At 33.6% G+C, this 19,148-nt stretch overlaps 1 protein-coding gene across 1 annotated transcript; it reads right to left on the bottom strand.

Annotated features, from left to right (window-relative positions):
* Nucleotides 1–348: 348 nt before the first annotated feature.
* On the bottom strand, nucleotides 349–18,946 carry LOC112046628 (trafficking protein particle complex subunit 10). Its single transcript, XM_024083331.2, has 17 exons — nucleotides 18,636–18,946; nucleotides 18,353–18,564; nucleotides 17,968–18,133; nucleotides 16,438–16,664; nucleotides 15,560–15,859; nucleotides 13,690–13,899; nucleotides 12,757–12,992; nucleotides 12,059–12,241; nucleotides 11,308–11,515; nucleotides 10,666–10,883; nucleotides 9,358–9,841; nucleotides 8,761–8,943; nucleotides 8,087–8,317; nucleotides 7,293–7,553; nucleotides 6,782–6,863; nucleotides 6,302–6,436; nucleotides 349–4,721 (listed from the first exon to the last, which is right to left on the bottom strand). Exons 1-17 carry the CDS (start codon nucleotides 18,697–18,699, stop codon nucleotides 4,600–4,602), a joined length of 3,522 nt encoding a protein of 1,173 aa, XP_023939099.2. The 5' UTR covers nucleotides 18,700–18,946; the 3' UTR covers nucleotides 349–4,599.
* Between the last annotated feature and the right edge of the window lie 202 nt (nucleotides 18,947–19,148).

Raw genomic sequence — 19,148 nt, forward strand, 5'->3', positions numbered from 1 at the left:
AATTGTTAGGCAGCGGCGTAAACGCCGTCACGCTGCTAGTCGAGTATGTGATTTTGTGTAATGTTTTGTGGTGTCCCTAATTATTGATCATAAATTCTATAAAATTATGTACGGCAGGGGAGGGGATTGTTAATGTATTCTAAAGAGATCCCTTAAAGCTACACCCGAGGTCACAAGTCCTGGAATTTGTTCGAGGTGTTTCCTCTACCACAAAATTATGTACCACAACTTTGTTCTCGTCGATCATAAAATATATCAAGCATTTCGTCGAGAAGCAGAAGCAGTAGAGATCGATTGATTTTATCAGAGTAACTGTAACGGGATCACAAAGAAATGAAACAAACAAAATAACAGTAAACATTTACATATATTGATAGCCATACATATTATTATTACGAAATATAAATACAATCTTCAGTTATACAGTTTGTCGATATTTACAATAACATTTCGGAAGCCATGAAAAAACTGCCGTTTACTAAAAATAAAGTACGCTATAAATGGTTATGGAATCTACCACAACGTTCATTATTACCTATACCTACTATTGTTTGTAGTATCTATACATGAGATTTATTCAATAAATCAGATGTATAACTTTATTTTAAACAAATAAAAGCTTTAAATATACTCCACACCGCTTAGCTATAATTTATATGAGTACTAAAATAAGTAGGTACTTACAAACTAAATAGATGAGTAGGTATTCAAAATATAAAAAAATAACAAAAAAAAAACCAGATTCGATGTTAAAAAATAATTGCTATTTCTACAATTACATCCCGACAATTACTTAGCTTTACTACATTGTCCAATGGAAAGGACATGATAAAAATACATGGAAAATTGGATTTCAACTAAACACTGAAATATAACTCGAGAATTCTTTTTTCTGATTATATTTTTAATGCAGACTCCTACAATGTCGCAGCGCCACCGTAGGTTAAAAACTCAAGGCCATGTGACGGTTTTTTGACTTTTTGAAAATTTTTGAATATTTGCGGGTAGTTCGCAATGTCATTTCAAGCTAATAAGATAAAGTAATTAATTTCTTTTATGTTATTCCTTTGGTTTTACATCTTCATAAGACTTACATTACTAAAACTGACGACTGGATACTACGCTATTTATAGGCGCAGTAAAAATTGGGCGGTTACTATGAAATATTTGTGATATATCTAATATATTTAAATAAGCAAATCTTGTTATTGTATGTATATTTTGAGATCTTGGTAACTTTTGGAAAGTACCAACAGAAAATGAAATAAAACAAAAACTTCAAATAATAATTTAGCGCCATCTCATTTTATGCAACCGCTATTGACCTTAAAGTAGCACTGGTTTGGTTTTATATAAACTAAAGGATATAATATCTTTTACAATATCTACATACCTATTATTTATATCTATCCTAAAAAAAGTAATAACATAAGTATTTAACAAAAAATTACAGTAAGTTAAAATAATTATGGTTTACATAATTCAACATATTCCGAGAATAATAATAATAATTAATCAAACGAGTTAGCCGTTTTTATATTTCAGTATTATGATAAAATAATACAGATTTTTGTTTGTTACTTTGCATGGTGTGATAGTACCATACCTTGGTACACCAAATGATTATTATTAGACGATAACTTTAAGAAAAATATTCCACCATAAAGCACCTATATTTTACCAATTATTGAATTTCCGAAAAACAATACACTAAAGGCAATTTCTCCCAGTAAAATTAATTGCACGATTTTAATATTTGCAATTTCGAAAAACACTTCAATTTATTGTAGAAAATATTTTTGGTAAGTTTTAACACCAAAATACATATAGTTTTCAACACATAGCAACTTGAGGCTACTGCTATAATAATAATAATATTAAAATCAATAGGTACCCTTCTAGATTCCATCCATCCAAAAGGCAAAATGTTGTGTACAATACAGACACAAAAGCCTAGACTAGGTATATGGCGGTGCTTCGATGTAATAATAAATCCAAATAAGAATCAAGAATTTTGTACTCTTATCAATATATAAATTAAATTAATCCTTTTAAATTTTAATAACCTTATAACAAGTCTTTGTTAAAGATGGCCGTAACATTTCCTTTAAAACATATTTTTATAACAAACTTGTTTTAGTAAGAAACAAATCCAAATATGTAATTAAAAAGTATAAATTAACAAATATTTTTATGGATCGCATATAATTTACTGATAGGACTATAATGTTTGAGTATCAAATATTATTAAATATAGAAAAAAACCTGTATTAGGAAAAGAATAACAATACAACAAAATGTTTTGAAGCTCCATATTAATCGCTATTTTAAGCTACTTATATACAATCTAAACATATAATATATTATTTTAAAAATAAGTAGACAGTTGAATCATTGACATAGTTACTTCACAAATTGATAATATATTATTTATCTCCAAATAAAAAAAAAAACATTTTAAAATCATATACAGCAAACGTGGACAGCGCCAAATAGCACCTAAAAACTAAACATTGCACCTAAATAAGGACTATGCTTTTATTGTGAGATACACATAACTCGCCGTAAGGATTATTTAAAATGGATATTCTACAATAACTCTCACAATCAAACTCAAAGGTATGACAGAGAGTGTTATTGTTTAGATATGCACAAAAAGTCCATGGCAGCGAATTTTCAAATTGTATATTAAAAGTACTTGAGATAAATTATTTGATGTATCAGTCACATTACTTTACATATTTAATTAATTAGTTAAATTCTTGCTAATGAGACATAAATCTCACAAACTTATGGGAACTATATCAATGACACACAAAATAGTGACAATAGAAAAGAAGTACATAAGTATAAGACACTAAGGGCCTGTGTCACTATCTTCTGGTATGTTTCGGATAGCTTAATCACAAATTTTGTCCTCATGACTTGACATGAATTCAGAAAGTGACAAAACTTATCAGAAAACAAGCCCTATCAATCTAATCTAGCCTGTATTGTTTCATGTTCGGGAAACAATATCTTCAAATTTATTGTAATTCGTTGAAATGGTATATGGTAGTTGATTGCAGACTGTGATAAGAAACGCAACGTATTTTTCATCTTTACTTTAATGATTTGCAAATAACTCCTCTGAATATTGTATCTCTGATCAAAACTAGGTGTCACGGAACCAATATGTTTCATTAAATATGATTCAGCCTTAAACTCTTAGCATTAATAACATTTAAACTTTCTAATAAGGTATTGACATTTCTACCAAAATGAAAAATGCGCAGCTAATTTCTTTTAGGTTATGAGATGGTGTGTGACTTACTTTATAGTAATTATATAATAGTCTTTTTTTATTCGTGAATCATTCTACTCACAATATAAGCGACGTAGATAAACCTTTAACAGCCAAAGCCAGCAAAAGCCAAGGTTTTATACAACATAGTTTTATCACATGTAGTTTGTGGTCCGACAATATACATAGAAAGAACAAAAGTAGCAATATTTTTGGAAAAAAATTGTTAATAAATTTCCTTATTTAAAATTTCACAACGCCTACAGGACGTACAATATTTGACACTAGTCATAAACAATTTATTATCTAACAAAAATCGATAGATTACTTTATTCACTAGAATATAATTTGTCAAATTTTGAAAAAAAAAAAGTTTTATCGTAACACATGAGCGGCTTTAAAATCAATCTGTAAAAGTTTTGCAGTATTCAATACCGTTTTGCTCGGTTTAATAAATTTTTGCATATACGCTTTAATGGTTGCTTCGTTTCGTTTAATCTAGATATTTACACTAACACCACATCAAAGACAAATGTGCCAGAAAAGCGTTTCACGACTTCTGTTCTAAGTTATGGTACACTAGTTAATAATATTGGCCATTTAGTTATCAAATCGGTAGTATAAAAGAAAAAAGAGTATTCAATCGTCAAGTTGCAAAGCTGAAATTATATTAGCCCACCAAAGGGCTCGGAGCACTAATGGACAAAAATGCTGACATAAAAATAGAGCGTTGGTAAACTCCTCTTACGAATAAACAGAGAAAAGGTAGAAGCGAGTTCGTTTGAAAAAGAAGTAAAGCGTTCATATTGGAGAATCATTTTTAGCTTGGGACGTCAAAAGATTACAAAAGAACGAACGAACCTTATTATTACTGTAAACTTTACTGTTCTATAATAGAACAGGTATCCAAAGCTGCTCTAATAGGATCTTACAAAAAATTAACTAGTCAGGGAGATCAACTCGAGCGGAGAAGGGGAGTGTTAATCGATTTTCAAGAAATTTCTTAACCCTACATAAATTGGTCACAAGTCCAGGACTCTGCTCGGAGTTTTTCTCCCTGCCACGCAATGGATCCGCCACCCGCACGGTGAATCTTTAAATTGCTAAGATGTTCGTCTCTTAATTGTCGTCAATAATTCTGTTTTTCCTCCAACAAACTGACTGAGGTGGCTCCAAAAAGTCCAATAGATTTAAGAACTCTGTGCTTACAAATGAGTGTAACAGACAATTGAAAACGGTCAGTTTATAGTTTTTCTGTGAGAGAGATAGACCAAAATTATCATTTCAATGTCAAATTCTTAGCCAAACTAATGAATTCAGACAGTTATATCCAAATGTTCTTTAGGAGCTGGCGGTAATACGTGAACTTGTTTCGCCTTCCCTGCGTGGTACACTTGTCCTGGACTGAATGGCTCCAAACGAGGGTGCGCTGACGTATCTATTGAGTAAAAATTCAGAATATAATCTCAGCTTTATAAAATTAAAAACAAAAATCCAATAGTGGCTCTGGGTTGTACTCTCTGTACTCTTCATCAACCTGTCGTCTACAATCTATAAACATGGCGTCTAGCCGAGTTGATGCTTGGTTGACGGCGAAGTGACATGTTTACGATCCCTTTACTGAGTTAAGATTTATTTATAATGATTCATTTATTTTGCTATCATCCGCGAAAAGCCGATGAACACATGTTGTGCCATTTTAAAATCAAAAAGAAATCGTACCTATTCTAAACAAAAATAATGAATGTCATTTGTCTTTTGTTACTAATATTAAAAGATCATATAAAAGGCAGGCATGTGTGTAATTGAGGGCTTTTTCTGTCTCAGACTGCTGATCGGCACGGTCTTTTATTTGGTGCAAAAAGGAAATATTGGTAAGCTATTGTTGGATTATTTCTCATTTATTTATTACTTCTTTTTTTTTAAATTTTTAACAATATATGTATAAAATACAAAACATTATTAAAAATTTATAAAAAGAAATTTACCCTCCCGCTGCGGGACATTTGAGTGTCCAAGCAACCGGTGGTTAGGGCTCCAGAGTGAGGAACCTCCTCACAATACGCGCCGTCTCAAGAATCACTGCCTTTTGTATCCGACTCTTGATCCAACAGTTAAGCGAAAGCTTCTTAAGGTGTTGGTCGAAGCTTTTCGCTATAAGACCATTGACTGAAACAACTATCGGAACAATAATAGTTGACTCAACATTCCACATGGCGGTAATCTCGTGAGCGAGGTCCAAGTATTTTGATACTTTTTCCTTTTCGGCTTTAACCAGATTATCGTCATGTGGAACAGTAATATCAACAACTATTGCACGACGCACTGACCGATCGACTAGCACTATATCAGGTCTATTGGCTACAATATACCTGTCAGTGATAATCGTTCGGCCCAGTAGAGCAATGCACTGCTATTTTCAAGAACTGACGCTGGGTCGTACCTATAGTAAGGCATCTCAAAATCGATAAGGCCATATTGAAGAGCAAGCTGTTGGTGGATTATCTTGGCTACTTGATTATGTCTGTGCAAGTATTCGCCGTTAGCAAGGTGAGAACACCCGGACACAATATGCCTGAGGGACTCCCCAGGACGATGACACGCTCGACAGATGTCTAGAGTGCCATCTTTCATAATGTGTTTCCGGTAGTTTCTCGTCTTTATAACTTCGTCCATAATTGCACAGACAAAACCCTCGGTTTCCCCAAAGAGGTCACCGAATTGCAACCAAGACACAGATGTTATTTGATCTACATCCGGCCCAGTAAGGGCCTTGTAGAATCGTCCATGCAACTCCTTGCTCTTCCATATTGCCACACGATCTGAGTTACTGATTACTATAGGCTTGCGCCAGTTCTCTTTGCCTAGGGATAGCGGGGTAAGTCCCTTATCCCTTGTTGGATTTATTATTATGATTAAGCTAATATGATTAAAATTACATATGAGTAAGTGAGTAGGTTAACATTGTAAGGTAAAATAAGGAAAGGTGTTTTTATTTCACTGGCGTAAAGAACTTACCTCTTGCGTTTGCGTCCCGTGCGATGTACTTCGACAAACGAACTGCGGGTAGCGGCAGATAGCCCGCGCCCAGGGGCATCACGTCTAAAGACACGCACTGCCCTTCAGCTGTGCTCGACTCCATTGTTATTACCCCTGTAAAACAAACTCTAATATTACTATGTTCTCTGTGGCAAAATTCGTCATACCTTTCGGATAGTCCTCACTCTAATATATACTTTATCTTTTAAACCTTAGAGTTTCATTTTGCAAAATTGTCAACTCAACTCGGTACATGAAAATCGGGATGATTTCTTTCCGCGGACGAATACGGACGTTCAAGTGGCTGTAGATTATATTGTTTTATTTAGTTAATTTTAGTCTACATAATTAATATTTGACTTTCCTCATTAACTAAGCGATAAGAACTCTTAGGGCCTCAGTAAACTTAACTAGTTACATATGCAAATGAGGGTTAAATAATGCAAATTATTTTTTTACCCGCCGTTCGACCAAGAACTGCCCACATTGTCTGATCAGCTAATACCTCGTACATCAGTGAAGTGTGTTCTGTTTCATTTACCTGAAAATATTGTGTTACAATGGAACATGAATACTCGATATTAATAATATTACAACCAATCTGAAAATGTCTGTTCCATTTAAGGTTTATAGTCGCTTCCTAGTGACGTTTGGATGACCAATTCGAAAGATTAGTTATTCTTGCAAAATATTTATACAAAAATAATTAAACATCTATGTTCTATATCAATTATTAGAACATAAGTAATAGATTAGAAACCTAATGTCCCTTGTACAATGTACATTGGATAAGATTAGCCAAAAATTAAAAGAATGCCAGAAAATACAATTTATTAAAATTCTCAGTTGTCTCTCTGGTCACAAAAATCCCAGGAGCTATCTAATGAATGTTCTTTCGATTAGGTAAGAATGTGTGTTATTAGGTTACAATGTGTGTTAGAATACAAGTGCGGAAGTGTGAATGACTTACTCTTTGCAAATTAAGCTGTAAACAGCAAACTTGCGATGCCCTGCAAAAGTCCGATCCCTTCCCGGGCTCTAATTTAGTTCTAATCACAAACAACGTGGTATAATCCTGTATGTCGAACGGACAGGAGAATGTTCTAGAGGTATCCTCGTTGACTGGACGGTATTGCACTGTGAACGTGGCCTTCATCGGCCCGGCTTTGACCAACGGGTCCTTCAGGAGTTCCCACATTAAGGATGCTGTTGTTCCGTCTGATGCTACTACCTGGAAAGGGACGTGATTATTACGCCTAGCATGCGAACAACGACATACCTCGCGAAGAGAAATAGACAAAATATCGACCAATAGCGGCGGAGTAGTCCCAGTCTCATCGTTATCGTCTCAACGCAATGAAAGAGATAGCGATATTTTCGGTTGCGCTGCTATTGGTTGTCATTTGTCTATATCTCTTCACGACATACGTCCCTTGGTCGCACGTTAGACCTACTGATGACTCTGATGAAACTTTAACGCACTCTTTTCTACATGATCAATTCACAAGTAAATAGTCCAGAATGGTCCAGAAGAGTCTATAATGGTACCTGAGGTCAATAAATTATTATTATCACATTTTGCTGGTTTCACTCCTATATTATTTCGTAAAACTAAACTGACTTCGAGCGGTCCAAAGCTCGCTTATCTATACCGGCGAGAAAACAATACGAAGTTTTTCGAAACGCCGAGTTTAAAAATTACAATAAAAGACGAAAACAAAATATGTACCAAATTATCTAATAATAACGATATTTATAACTTACCAATTCACCAGAATTTTTGGGGTTTAGGTCTGACACGGTATTATTGCCGTCACACTGTAACTTAGGGTCAGCCAATATAAACTGAATGAAATGGGCAACTGACGACTTCAAGGTCACGTGAATAAACTTCCTCGTGTTCGACGTTAAGAGCCTCCACGATGCAATCATTGGTGGTGAAAAGTGCAAGGGGACTTCGGTTATACTTTCCCACCAAGGGCACGTTAACCATACCTGAAATAATGAATAGATTAATGCCTATTGATCATTATCATATTTCAACGGACCACCTACAGTAGGAATAATCGAATAAGAAATCGCTCTTTTTCGTAGCGACGGGACGGAAATTTCGATTCTGCCGCTTTGGTTGACAACATGTCTTTTTATCAAATCAAATTTCAATTAGGTTTAATCTACAAGCACTTTCGAAACGTCAGGTAATATTATTAGATAATGGACAAGACTGACAGGGCGAATATAACCATAATCTCCCTACTCGTATCTTATAAACTAATTTTTTTGGGCAGCTTAGAATTTCTTAAGAAACAGAAAAGTTAGCCTTTTTTATTTAGCTCGACTTAGCTTACTGATTATTATTATTTAACTCAGGAGTATGATTCACAGCCAAAAAGTCGAAACACCTATTTAGAAGAAAGAAAGAGAAATAATTCACTTACGGTATGTTCTATACTCTTTTCCCTTCTAGGTTGTAAGCTGGCAAATAACCTCAAGGGAATTTTGGTTGTCTGAAACGGTTCTATAGCTTGAATAGGAATAGATAGCTCTCTGGACATCGGACATTCGTCTTCCGAAAATCGTATATTGAGTCCGGTTGATGTTTTTAGAAGAATTGTGGCACCCTGAAATAATAAATATCAGATTTCATATCTTGCCAATTACATTATTGGTTGCTACCATCCAGTCAGAGCTATCTAACTTAGACAAAGATTATGTGGCCATTTTTGACCATTATAAACGCTAATATCAAAATCAATATAATAGATTGCATAATTTAAGTTTCTATAATTTGAGTTTATCGTTTAGTATTCTACTTTATTAAAAAAAGGTAATAGGTATTAGTAAAACATTTTTTAGCAAAATAAAACAATTACTGATAATAATTGAAATATAATTCCTAGTGAACTAAAATTGTAAAATTGAAATAACGGCACGGCATCTGATTTAGCGTGTATGTATCTTCTCAGATCGGTGCTACAGTCATGAATGTGGTAAAAATTAAATTATAACAAAGGATTTTGGGTATGATAACTTACTTCTTCAATCTTAGAACTACCGCTTGTGACAACAAGTTCCATATCGTGTTCCAAACCTGCTACTAAATCTTTCTTAGGCTCAACTTTATTCAAATAAACACTGATCCCTTGCGTTTCAACTTCGTATCCCATCTTAGCAGCTATTAAAGCGTTTGACAAAAATTCTAATTTGCCCTCAATCAGTAAAGAAACCTGGCCGAGTTTAAATGTACCACATTTCTTGGCAACATACTCGACGACGATATCATTTGAACCTGGGTGTATTATAATATTTTCATTTTCAAAATGTGCTTCATAACTATTCCGTACTGTAGCGGACGGTTTCCTATACTTAGTGCTGTCTGATCGACGTAATGGCAGTTTTGGGTTTTGACATTCCACTGTCGCTTTTTGGAGAGTATTGTCCTCTTTATAATGTAGTTTGGATGAGATGTTCATAGGATTTAATAATGGGTTCTTAGGTTTAAGATCATCTAGTCTTATACTGAAAGAGACAAAAATTAAATGGTACAAATATGTATTTTTGTATCAAAGAACGTCGACGTCAATATTCAAAAGGGGTTAAAAACATGAAATGCACAATTGCACAATAGTGCCACGGTAAAGAGGCTGGACTAATAACCGATAGGTCGAGGTTCGTACCCAGCCCACTGGACTATTGTCATCTCAGACCAATTAAAAAATGACTAGTATCGCACCCAAATTCACAAACAAAATTGTCTGTAATTTTTTGAGGAAAACGAGCTTAGATTTGGCATATATCTTACACTAAACTAGAATTTTTGCCCATTTTTTATACCACTTACCTACAAAAAAAGGTATTTTTACGGAGCTCTATAACCGACGAATACAGTTATTACTAGAAGTAGTATTAAAACATCGATTCTATAGAGACATTTTTTATAATCGCATTAGATCGTTGATCATATACTTTGACAGAAAAGTAACGTCTAACGAGGCAGGTCCATACAATAATTGGTCTGAGATTGTCGTACACACGGAATGGGAATATTGGTCATGTTTAAAAGATATGACAAATATTCTTTAAAAATTTCTTAGTTTTTCGGACTGGGTGAAGTTGGCCTTGTATTTTGTAGGTTCTTTGCTCTTTAAATTTCGATAAGAAATCCATCGCATTTCTTTTCTTCAGTAGATCCGACCAGCGGTCGGGTTCTCAAAACAATAATTTAAAAAAAAAAACATTAATATTTGGTACGGTTTGGTAAAGATAATGTTAGGAATTTCTTGCAAAGTAGTTATGAATACCAATTTTTTTTCGATATTTGATGGCGTTTATAGTTCACTTACCTAGTAACTAGAGTATTAGATTCAGTTTCAGCAGTGTCCACAGTCTTCCTCGGCGAGTTGGCCTGTGAGGCTGTACTAACAGTTAAATCAGTCTTATAGTTCTTGACCGGCGTCCGTTTCTCCGTAGGTTTGTCTTGATGAGCTTCTGTGCCGATAGCCGCGCGAGTACACAGTACGTCTTTGGGCATATCACTCTCTATCACCAGTCGACATTGCACCTAAATAAATAAGGGAATATAAGAGATTTTCAATGATCTGGATGAGGCTTTTTTGTATAACATATTTCGTAAGTATTAGCAGACGCCCGTGGTTTGTCGCGGCGTGAAAAACCCTTCTGACTTCAGAAAACAGACGTTCACACTAATTTCCCATTTCCCTTAATTATAGGAAAAAAATCTTACACAGCTATATAAATATGCCTGCCATTTATAAAAAAACTAAATACTTTCAGAGGTCTAGTATTTCACATTTCTTATGATATTGCAATGCTTAGTTTTGAGCAGGCATGGTAAAATATTACGAAACTAATCTTTAGATTTAATATTATAAACCTTAAGCTATCATAATAACTTCACTAAGACTTTTCGATTTTGGGTTGGCACGGTAAAGTTAGTCCATAATCTCAAATAATAATGTCCAAACCTTATTATCAGTAATGTAAACATCGCGTTCCGAAGGCAGTAGTTCAGCTGAGACCAGCTTAAAACAGTCGTTGAGCTCCGTCAACACCGACTCCTGCTTATCGGCGAGGTTTTCTCTGATGGTCTTCAACATCTCTTCAAAATAGAAGTTTCTGACTAGAATCTCTAATTCGGCGGTGCTAGCTATCCTAGCAGAGAGCTTTGCGTACCTGTAGTAGTGCAAACAATAAGTTAAAATCTTTCAAATTGTTTAATTGTTATGAAGCTACACAATGTTTCAAAGAATTATAATTCCCGTTCCCATGGTTACCCCGAGAATATTACAAGACCTGCGTCACTCCATTCCATAAATATGCGTAAATGAGACGAATCTAATGAGAACTCTGTTGAAATCTGTCAAACGGATTTAGGCTGTAGTGTGTCAAAAAAATCAAGATCGATGTGTTTCACACAATCCGTGTTTCTTTGGTGATAGACTTAGTTATTCACACAACTGAGCAATCTAATCACTCCTAATATGTTAAAAGAACGGTTTATGTGTGAAAGAAATCGACATAATATAAACGTACACTTGTAAATACGTATGAAACTATCTGACAATTTGGTTTAGTAGTTTTGTAGGTTATATTTATTCGATACAGAAGAAGATTTCCTGTGAGTTAATGCAGGTTAGACGCTAAACATCCGTTATTGTGTATTAAATAAACAAATTTCCAAACTGTTACATTTAAAATATTAGTGGATCAACATACCGATCAACGTCATTCATTTTCTTGGCAGCGGCAATGAGTTCCAAGCGTGTTTGCGCCGCAAGGTCCTTCCACCCTTGCTCCTCATAAGACCGTAACGCATCCATAAGAAATACTACGGCTTTGCTTGTTTCTCCCAACTCCGAATAGAATGCGGCCAGGTCTCGGCCTATGGTGCGCGCGAACCTACGAAAGATCAACAATTTTGATGAGAAGTCAGAAAAATCACATTTTGTTATATTATGTGTCCTATCTGCGCCTAACATCGTTTTGATTTTTAATAATTCGTTTCATTGAATTAACTAATGTTAAATTTAAGTAAAGTTTTAAAAAATAATCAATAATGTTGGCACTAAAGAAATCTTGCTAATAAAGAGAACATAAAATCTAAAGATTTTTTCATGATGCTTGTCTACAATCACGCCTGATTGAAAACAGTGATGAAGTCTATTTTGAAGCTCGATAGAAGAAGTTTATGCTTGTCTAGAAGATTCACTCTTGCCTTGAAGGTGTTCAAAATATCTCCGCTTGACGCTATTAAAACATTAAATCCAAGTTAATTTACTTGAAGTAGGATTAGATTACAAGCACTTTTGAAATATAAGGTTTGTCTGTAGATACTAGTGACAACAAATTACAAACACTACATTTTATTTAATATCTATGTGTATATGTAGATATGGAAAATCTGTAAATCTCACCTCAGTCTTCCAATATGTTTGTAAGTTCCCATCGCAAGTTCCGCTAACTCCAAATAGTATTGCTGAAAGCTTTTCTTGCTGCACAGTGCCTCTTTCAGTCTATCCGTCGACGTTTGCTGATTGTTCGGTTCACTGTCGCCCATGCCAGCTGACAGCATGACCACTAGGTGCAACTGTTCTGAGGTAGGTTCGGGCGAGCCTGGCAATAACCCGCAAAGCTTGCCTAGTTCATGAAGCTTTAAAAAAAATTAAAAAGTTAAAAATATACATACCAAAAAGGTCATCTAAATTGTAAAACTACCTATGTGGTTCTTATGTATAAGTCTAGCGATCTAAATATAATGACTGAGTAATTTTACGAATAAAAATAACATAAAAAGACGATATATAAAAAAAAACATTAATTAAGGAGCAATATCACCAGCATCTAACAATTAATGCTTGGTGCCCAAGATATAACAAGAGAAGAAGGGGTCATTATGTAGATGGAGAGCCGACCTAGTAGAATATATGGGCCCTACATGGCACCAAAAGACAAATCCAAAAATGTGGAAGAGTTTTCGCGAGGGCTTTGCCCGGAAATAGGATGGGTTATAAAAAATAATAATAAATATTCACCAGTACCAAACACGACAGTAACAGTCTCACCTTAGTTTTAAATAACCATATCACAATATCGGAGCGACGTAAACAAATTATATATGGGAATAAATCAAAGATGCTCAGCAGCCTTGAATATATTTTATTATGACTTTATTTTTCTTTAGCGTTATGTAATAATTGGTGCAAACTACGATTCGACTGCACTATTCTTTGAGGAGATTTGTTATATACTGCGTTACGACTTTAACTTACTATATCTTTAGCGTTCAACAAAAGCAATGTATGATTAAGGAGATTCGTTTAATACAATGCGTTAAGGCGTTAACTTACCTTATCTTTAGCGTTATGTAATAATGGTGCGTTCATATTAGTGCAAGCTTCGAGCGCGCTATTCGTCGAGGAGATTCGTTCGCACGCACGCAGCGTCTCCGCGCACGCAAGGTGCGCCCAACACGCGGCCGCGCCGTCCACTGCGTGCGCGCTCAATAGCGACAGCTCTACGAGCGTGTTGTGGACTGTTGTGAGACAGCGAGATGCAATCTGGAAATATACGACTTTATCTATACATAATATAAAACAAAGCCTTCTTTACTTCTGTTTGTCCACATAAACTACTACTGAATTTTTATGCGATTTTCATCAATACAATCAATACATTTTCATCAATTCATGGTTTATATATCTATATAATTTGTCGAGGTTTTTGTAAGTTGATTGGAATATGATATTTGTCAGAAGTATCGGAAAAAGTCAAGCCGCTTAGGAGTATATCTATAGGATTACACGTATTATAAAACAAAGACTACCGCCGCATTAGTCTGTCTATCCGCGATAAACTAAATGATTTCTTGATTGATTTTTTTTGCGGGTTTTACCAGTACATAGTTGATCAGGAAGGTATAGGTGTATAATTTGTCAAGATTTTTTGGAAATTGATTGAAATATGGTAAAAATTGTTGAAAGTGTCGGAAAACGTCGAGCCGCTCAGCAAAAAAAAAACAATTATGTATCTTTATATTCGCATTCTATAGATGTACAAAAAAAGTAAATAAATAGAGAGGTAAACTAGTATTTCAATAATGTTATCTGTAAAAGTTATACAATTTCATTAATGAGAATAAGTCTCTTAATATCACTATCTTAACTGCACATAAGTACATAATATAAATCATCAAATAATTAACTGTCTGCAGTTAACCACAAGAAACTTAAATAGTAGGCTGAAATACAACTGCATAATTGCTATGCAATTACGTTACTAGTTAATGCACTTTACAGATGGGTGCTCATGTAGAAAAATTTAAAATCTCGATATGATTGCAGTTGTAGGTTTGAAATCATATCTACACTAATATTATAAAGCTGAAGAGTTTGTTTGTTTGTCTTGTTGAACGCATTAATCTCAGAAACTACCAGTTGAAACAAAAATTGTGTTGGATAATCCATTTATCGTGGAAGGCTATTATACTACAATCAAAACTTATTGCTTTTGAGATTCTGTTGCGTTCGCTGCGTAAACGGTAAACATTACGCAAGAATTGTTCCACTTCAAAAAAGTCGGAAAAAGCGACAGTATTTGTGTGTATTTGTTAATCTTGACTCATTATTATTAATTCCACGCGGATAAAGTCGCAGCGTCCGCTAGTACATATATAAACTACTAGCTGACGCCTCACGGTTTCTACCGCGTGGTTCCCGTTTCATTATGAATACGGGGATAATATTCCTATGGGATTCCTATAGCCTTTAACCTTCCTCGATAAATGGGCTATCTAACACTAAAGGAATTTTTCAAATTAGACCAGTAGTTCCTGAGATTAGCTATTCAACCAAACAAACAAACTTTCAGTTTTATAATATTAGTAAAGATACTAAAGCCAAACTCAAGCAATGTTCATCATCAAATAAATTGAAATTGTGGGTTTAAATCGCTAGTCATTTTACACCCAATACTAATTTTAAATAACTTACTCATAAATTAATGACAAAAAAAATTTGATTAACAAGCTTATAACAATTAGATATAATTAATATCTTTTGAATAACATTTTTTAGATTAAAGAAAAAAATACATAATTTTAAACAAATTAGGTATGAAATTATGTAAGTTTTCTATCTTAATTTTCAATTTGTTTGTTGATAAACATTGCACAAGGAGTTTGGCTCTAGTAAATATTCATTATACAAAAATACAACTTACCTCCCAAGGCTTAAAAGTAAGTAGTAACATGGCACTTTGTCGTTGAAACAAGTAACTCCTAAAGTCTAATAGAGAAGCTTTCTTCTTAATTATTAATTCTCTTAAATTCTGCGGTACTAATGAAGTCAGTCTTACAGCTTGCCATGAAGTGATAGGCTGTCGGAAAGTTTCAAGCCACTTTGGACTCTCCGCTATATTTGAATTGAGTACAAATTGCGAAAACAGTGCATCCAACTCATCATACTGGACTAGAGCTTCTTCATATAGACCAAGCATTTCAAGCACAAACGCTAACTGTTCCTGTTAATAAATATATAATAAAAAAATTATTTTAATAATAAATATTAGGTTTATTAGTAAGACAAATTGTTATATTTTATTAAAATGCAAAATTTACAATTTAATTGATATACAAATTTAATTGATATACAATAACAGTATATAGTACAGTGGCACACAATAACAGTATAGCTATATTTAGCAACACTACAGAGCCAGGCTCTCTCTCTTAATATGAGATGTGATATGGAGCATAGACCCACCTCCAATGCAGTTTGTCTGCCTTATGTTAAACTCTGTTGACTATCAGAATCACTATCAGATGTTAATGATAGGTCTTACAGCTCAACATGCTCTCCAAGGTACATGAATCACAAGGGTTGAAAAACTACTCAGGCTTGAGAATAATGACTTAATTTTTTTAGAGAAGCTCAGTATTATGTAGCCCAACCAAGAAGGCAAACCCAGAACCTTATCTTAAGGTTAATCACTGACCTAAAGCTAGGATCATCGAGACAGTAAACAAGACAATACCAGTGTAGAGCTACAAAAAAAAAGAACAGGATGTTGCCAGTGCACAATAAGAAATCAAACCTTACTTGTAAAATGAAGTATTTACAAAAATCCCATTCTGGATCATTCCTTTTCTCCCTCTGCTCTCTCATGTACTCTTCAAACTTAATTAGTGCTTTATTATATGCAACTAGAATAAAATGCCTAACTTTCGCCACTAGTGCCCTCCAAGACTCAGCACTCCTCGCCTCAGATTTTATAGGATTTATCACAGAAATAAATCTATCTTCTGTCTGTTTGGCAGCAAAATCACCTGAAAAAAAAAATATTTACTAAAAAATCAGTATTTTCCAAATACAAAATACAAAGTAGTTTAGTAAAGACTGTTTTTTATTATAATCACAAGTTATTTAGAAATGTATTTAATAGATTATCTATTTTAATAAAAGGTCTTCTAAAGTTATAACAACTATCACAGTTGATGCATTATCAATTGAGTTGTCAGGGTATAGATGTCAAAATATTGACTCGGTTGATAATGCATCAAACTATAGTAAAACAGTATTTAAAAAGTAATCTGCTGAAAAAAATCATCATATTAATATCAGGAATATAGGTCATTGCTCTTTCTTATTTAGATCAAGACTAATTAACTGTAATAAAACAGTTAATTAACAGATATAATTTATGCTGCTCAAACTCAATTGCTCTAATAACAGTCTGTTAAATATGAGACTCATACTGTTATTATGAAAGCAAAAATACATATTTATTTTGTTTTTGCCATATGGGCATAGGTCCTTTATTAAGAAAATAAATTAGGTTTACTAATAATGTTTAGGAAAATAAGGGGAATAAAATGGTTACATGGCATTGAAGCCCCAGGCATTTTATTTATTGTCAAATTTATTGTCCAAAAATAAAAAAAAATTTCACCCAGTTCACTCTACTGTAAACCACAAAAAATAACTTTGTTCCAAGAAATAATCAAATATAACACGAAATTATCTAACATTCTTGAATAACACATTCTGCATGAATTCAGTGACTTATTATTTAATCTTCTTTAATTTCTCATCTATGGATGTTGGCAACCATTACAGCTTTCTGTTTAACTGACTATTCTAACTCTAGAAGCAGCAACACTGCAGAACAATACCTTATTATATTTTTGCTAGCCAATTTTATTTCAAAGTAATATAAAAACTACATTCTTAAACTGACTAACTTATTAAATAAATTACATATTTAAAAAAAAAAAAAATACTAAATTTAAATTATATCTAAAAGAAAAAGACTTGGGTGTTTTAGAATTCATCTGAATCAATGTTCATTTGTATATTTTGTCAAAAAGTTCAAAGTGTTTACTAAATGCAAGCTTAAGAAAGTCTTATTAGTGTCGATGATTAAAATGGTGGTAAACAAAAAGAAATAAACCTTGGCTGAGTTTGTTGATGGCTCTTCTTGGATCATGGCACATTTGGACCCTTGTAACTTTAATTTTGAGTTTCGCCTTTAATTACCACCATTAAATCATGACAACTTGATGTTGTCGACAAAATAGCTGTTAAAGTAAGCCTAATTGAAATAAATGAATGTGGAATTTTATTTATTACCTTTGATTTTATCTAAAACTGTAGTCCTGGGTAGTAGTTTGTTTGTTTTTCTTATATCGTAAGTCTCCACTAAAACTATCATCCAGTCTGTGATGTTGTTTTTTTCCAAGTGCTTGATCCATACTTCTATGTCTTCTCTTAAAGTGGTTTTGTAATATTCCACATCCTGTTAAGTAGAAGCTTATAGTTTTAATACATAAATATAAGATTAGTACTTCGGCTTTAAATATATATTAGGCATAGTATCAATTTTAGAATTGTAATGAATGAGAAAATTAATAAAATATATATTACTCACTATGGTGTCAGTATATTCATTTTGAATGCCTAAGTCCAGACATAAAGAAGTTGTATATTTAGATCTAATAAAAAATTATATTCTTACCAGACAATCTGTCCAATAAATATGGAAAATAGGTCGTTTTAGAAGATTGAGATCTGACTGTGTCTTATCTTTATTAAACTTCACAAAAGTTGCTTCCAAATAAACAAACTTAGTTATACGCCCATACGATCGTCGCCATTCACAAGAGTCTTGAGGAATGGCAGCTACCAAAGGTTGTTCTAACGTACAGAATAAGTTCCAATCGCCAGCGCCTAGAAATTGAAGGTTTTAGTTCATCGCTCATTACTATACATAAAATGAAACATAACATGGACAAACTTACATGCTACTATGGGTTTATTTGTCATCCCTTCGCGGTCAGCTGGTGAATTACCAACTCCCTTCATTTTTCATCATCAATGAAGTGTATTTTCATCTGTACAACACAACACTGCCCAATTAGGAACTCAAGTCCACCCACTTTTGTAACCTTCTTGGAAAACATGCATACAACAAGTAAACCTATCCACGTTTAATAAACCACGTAAATAATGTAAAATCTAATTATTTTTGACCTGTTTTGGCTTAGAAACGAAAATAATGAAAAAGGAATATTTGACAAAATTTGTTGTCAATTGTCAATGACAATGACATTGACAAATGACAACTCCACGAATTAAAAAATTGGTGATTCATTTCACAAAAATAAAATAACATGCGATATTTTGTTACGAATATTAATACAAATCTTAGATAGATTAGCTATTATTTAATGAAAGGTCCAAATCTTAAAATGGAACGTATTCGGACAAAGGTACACAAACTCGAAAGTTGGTGTCTTGGTGAATTGGTCTAT

This window comes from Bicyclus anynana, chromosome 22 (assembly GCF_947172395.1).
Source record: "Bicyclus anynana chromosome 22, ilBicAnyn1.1, whole genome shotgun sequence".
Lineage (NCBI taxonomy): Eukaryota > Metazoa > Arthropoda > Insecta > Lepidoptera > Nymphalidae > Bicyclus > Bicyclus anynana.

Bases quoted from the DNA above. Each gene is read 5' to 3' on its own strand.
- LOC112046628 (XM_024083331.2), bottom strand. From the start codon at position 18,699: ATGAAGGGAGTTGGTAATTCACCAGCTGACCGCGAAGGGATGACAAAT. The intron at 12,242-12,756 runs GTGAGATTTACA...GATCTTTCGTAG, and splicing joins AAACATATTGGAAGACTGAG to GTTCGCGCGCACCATAGGCC. The intron at 8,318-8,760 runs GTAAGTGAATTA...TCATTATTTCAG, and splicing joins AAAAGAGTATAGAACATACC to GTATGGTTAACGTGCCCTTG.